Source organism: Phaethon lepturus, unplaced genomic scaffold (assembly GCF_000687285.1).
Source record: "Phaethon lepturus isolate BGI_N335 unplaced genomic scaffold, ASM68728v1 scaffold32312, whole genome shotgun sequence".
NCBI classification, from domain to species: domain Eukaryota; kingdom Metazoa; phylum Chordata; class Aves; order Phaethontiformes; family Phaethontidae; genus Phaethon; species Phaethon lepturus.
In genome coordinates, this window is record NW_010521752.1 from 2,464 (window position 1) to 5,312 (window position 2,849).

Sequence of the window (2,849 nt, forward strand, 5' to 3'; positions counted from 1 at the left end):
GCGCGGGGCCGGCCGCGGTGCAGCACAGGTTAGGCAGCTGGGCCGCGGTGGCACTGAGCCGCACACGCTCCCTCTTGCTCACTGCTAATTAGGCAATCGGATGTGACGGAGTGTGCTCTGCTGGGCCCGCGCCACGCGCCTGGGGAGCGCCGCGAAGGACGGGGTGAGATCCCTCCTCTCCATCACCTGCGGAGCGTGCAGTAACAGCCCCATAATGCATGCCCTGTCAGATCTGATTGCTGCTGCAAATGGCAAGGAAAACATCAAAATGAGTGCAATTAAATCAAAGGGCTCACGCGGCCAAGTAAATAAGAGAGCCGTAAATGAGGCTGGCAAAGAGGGGCCCTTTTCCAAGCACTTGAAACGACAGCACAAGAACAATTCAGTGCATGAAGAGACGGTGACTCTCCTGGGCTTTTGCCATGCAAAAATACGTGGCTGTGGGCGAGGCGGGAGCACAGCACGCGTGCTGCTCAGCCATCTGATCCAGCAAACCCTGCTGGGCTCTTGCTGCGGCCACAGCCGCCTCACTGCCCCGAGTGCCTGCAAAGGGCTCCCAGGCACGGTGTCCTCCCCAGGTACCTGCTCAGGTGAGCACATGCCTCTCCTCTGCACGCCAAGCCCCAGGGCTTCAGGCTGTGCTCAGGATGTTCCCAGCCACCACACTAAAGACATTATGTCCTTTGTGAGTGCAGCCGTGCTGGAACCAGGCTCTTGCCAAATTAAAATGAAGCCTCGTTAATATGGCCTTAAGCCTAATCCATCTTGCTTACCCATCTGCCCGTTGTAGCATCCTCCTACCAGGATGTGTGAGTCTTTGGGGTTGTATTCCAGGCTCACGAGGGGGGATGACGGCTTGAGAACGAGCTCCGGCTTGTTGGGGTTTTCTGCCAAGAAGGGATGAGTGAAGAGCAAAGTGCAAAGGCAGTCCGGAGGGCAAGCAGCCCTGCCTCTAAACCAGCCTCCCGATACCACACTCCACTCCTCCACGCCTGGCTCCCTGCCACGCCGGCGCTTGCCCAGCCATGCTGGATGAGGAGAAGCTGGTGAGCCGGCCATGTCACCAGGATGCCTCACCTTTGCCAGGGAAGAGAGCTGACCTGTCCTCACCTGAGAGCATGGGCACAGATCCCTGGTACCCCATCCCCGGTACCCCAACCCCTCTTCTTTCCATTTTTCATTCCAAAATACAACAGGTCTAAGAGAGAACAGGTCTGTTCTTTGACAGAACAGGGCAATTCTGAGCCTGAGCTTGTGCTGCCTCTTTCTTTCTTAATCAAGCACAAGCGAACCATATAAGCACAAGAACCACATCAGAGGAGTGTGGCTCAGCTGCCTGTTGTGGTCGCAGGCGCTCTAGCTCGGGAAGTCATGTAGTGGGATTTTAGCGGTTATTTTCCACCTGTTGGCCAGCTTTTAGGTCCCATTTCTCCCCTTCTCTGCATTGATCTGTGGGCAAAGCGGAAACCAAGCCCCTGTTCACCCCCTTCAGAGCGCTGTGAGGCTTCATTACATGCTTTGAAGACACAAAGTGCTTCTGCAGCGGCAGCATTACTGACTGGTGAGTTTTCCCTTCCCTTACCCAGATCCCAGATGTACGAGTCAAAGCTCATGTCTTTCATGTTTTGCTGGAACTCCAGGCTGGAATAAGCCACTGCCAGTTTCTTGCATGTGTCAGGGTGCCAGGAGAGATGTGTGGCCGTCCTCTTGGTTAAGTTTGGATCCCTTTTTGATAACAGGACATCAAAGAAAGATGTTAGCTTGCTAACAGCTTTGTCACGCCCCGGGATGACTCTCCCAAAGGAAACAGTGGGAATTGCAATTAAAACAAGCTGCAGCCCTTGAGCATCGAGTGCAGGAAATGATTCTCTTGGGGGTTGGGCGGGGGGAGAAGAGTTGATGATTTAATAAAGTCTTTCCAGTTATACATTTCTAAGAATCCAATTATGTTACTGGATCTGACTTCTAGAAATGACCTAACAGCCCCTGACATTTGAAGATAATCTTTGAGGCACCAAAAAAAAAAAAAAAAAAATCCTGTCTAAAGCACTGTTAGAAGATGCTCAGAGCTGCGTCTGTCTTTGGACCGTGGCACCTATCCCCAAAGTGCCTGGGCAGGAGGGCAGAGAGGGGAGGAACAGACGGAGTTACGGAGCAGGGGGACTGCAGCAGGACTCTCCATCCATAAATTGATCCAGCGCTATCCTAAAGCCACTGTGTTTTCCACCTCCTTCGTCTCCAAAGGCAGTTTAATACTCAGTAGCCTGCTGTGGGTCTGGAGAGCCTGGTGAGCCCAGGTGGTTATGCTACCTGATGACATTGATGGTTTTTGCAGAGGGGGGCTCGTCTTCCACCTCTGCCATCTCCTCCTCTCCAAAGTACTCCTCATAGATGTTGATGGCGTTATTCTGCTTGACGCAGTGCTCCATCAGCTGCAGGGAAAGCATGAGCAGAGGCCGTGCCTCTGGGGAGCTGCCTAAGCGAGGGAACCGGCAGCGGGAGGGCAAGGGGGCTCTGGGAGCGGAAGGCGAGGTGCGGGGACAGGCAAGGCCTTACGGTGCCAAGGTGCACGATGGTGTTGACGTAGTTTTCATCTTTCTCCACTTTCTTCCTGAAGCGAGTGGTTTGTTCCAGCTCCTGCGGGTTGATGTCTTTGGGCCAGCCACCCTCTATGTGGTTGACACCGCAGGATTCCACCTCCACCCACTCGGTGTTGACCTGGGGGGGGGTGGCACAAAGAAAACAGAGCAAGAATCTGAGCCCGAAAGGTGCAAAACACCCCTTTCCACGCTTCGTACGGCGCTGCCCCGCAGAGCAGCAGCCTGGGAGGCCGTCGACGGCCGGCGGGC

General features: G+C 54.5%; 1 protein-coding gene across 1 annotated transcript in view; it reads right to left on the reverse strand.

Annotated features, from left to right (window-relative positions):
* The window catches only part of DNAI2 (dynein, axonemal, intermediate chain 2), a gene marked incomplete at both ends in the record, with an annotated part of 5,175 nt that extends 2,457 nt beyond the window's left edge, over positions 1-2,718 (reverse strand). The window contains 4 exons of the mRNA XM_010281619.1: positions 774-887; positions 1,583-1,725; positions 2,311-2,432; positions 2,557-2,718. Coding sequence (XP_010279921.1) covers positions 774-887; positions 1,583-1,725; positions 2,311-2,432; positions 2,557-2,718 — 541 coding nt within the window. The remainder of the gene's footprint in view (positions 1-773; positions 888-1,582; positions 1,726-2,310; positions 2,433-2,556) is intronic.
* Between the last annotated feature and the right edge of the window lie 131 nt (positions 2,719-2,849).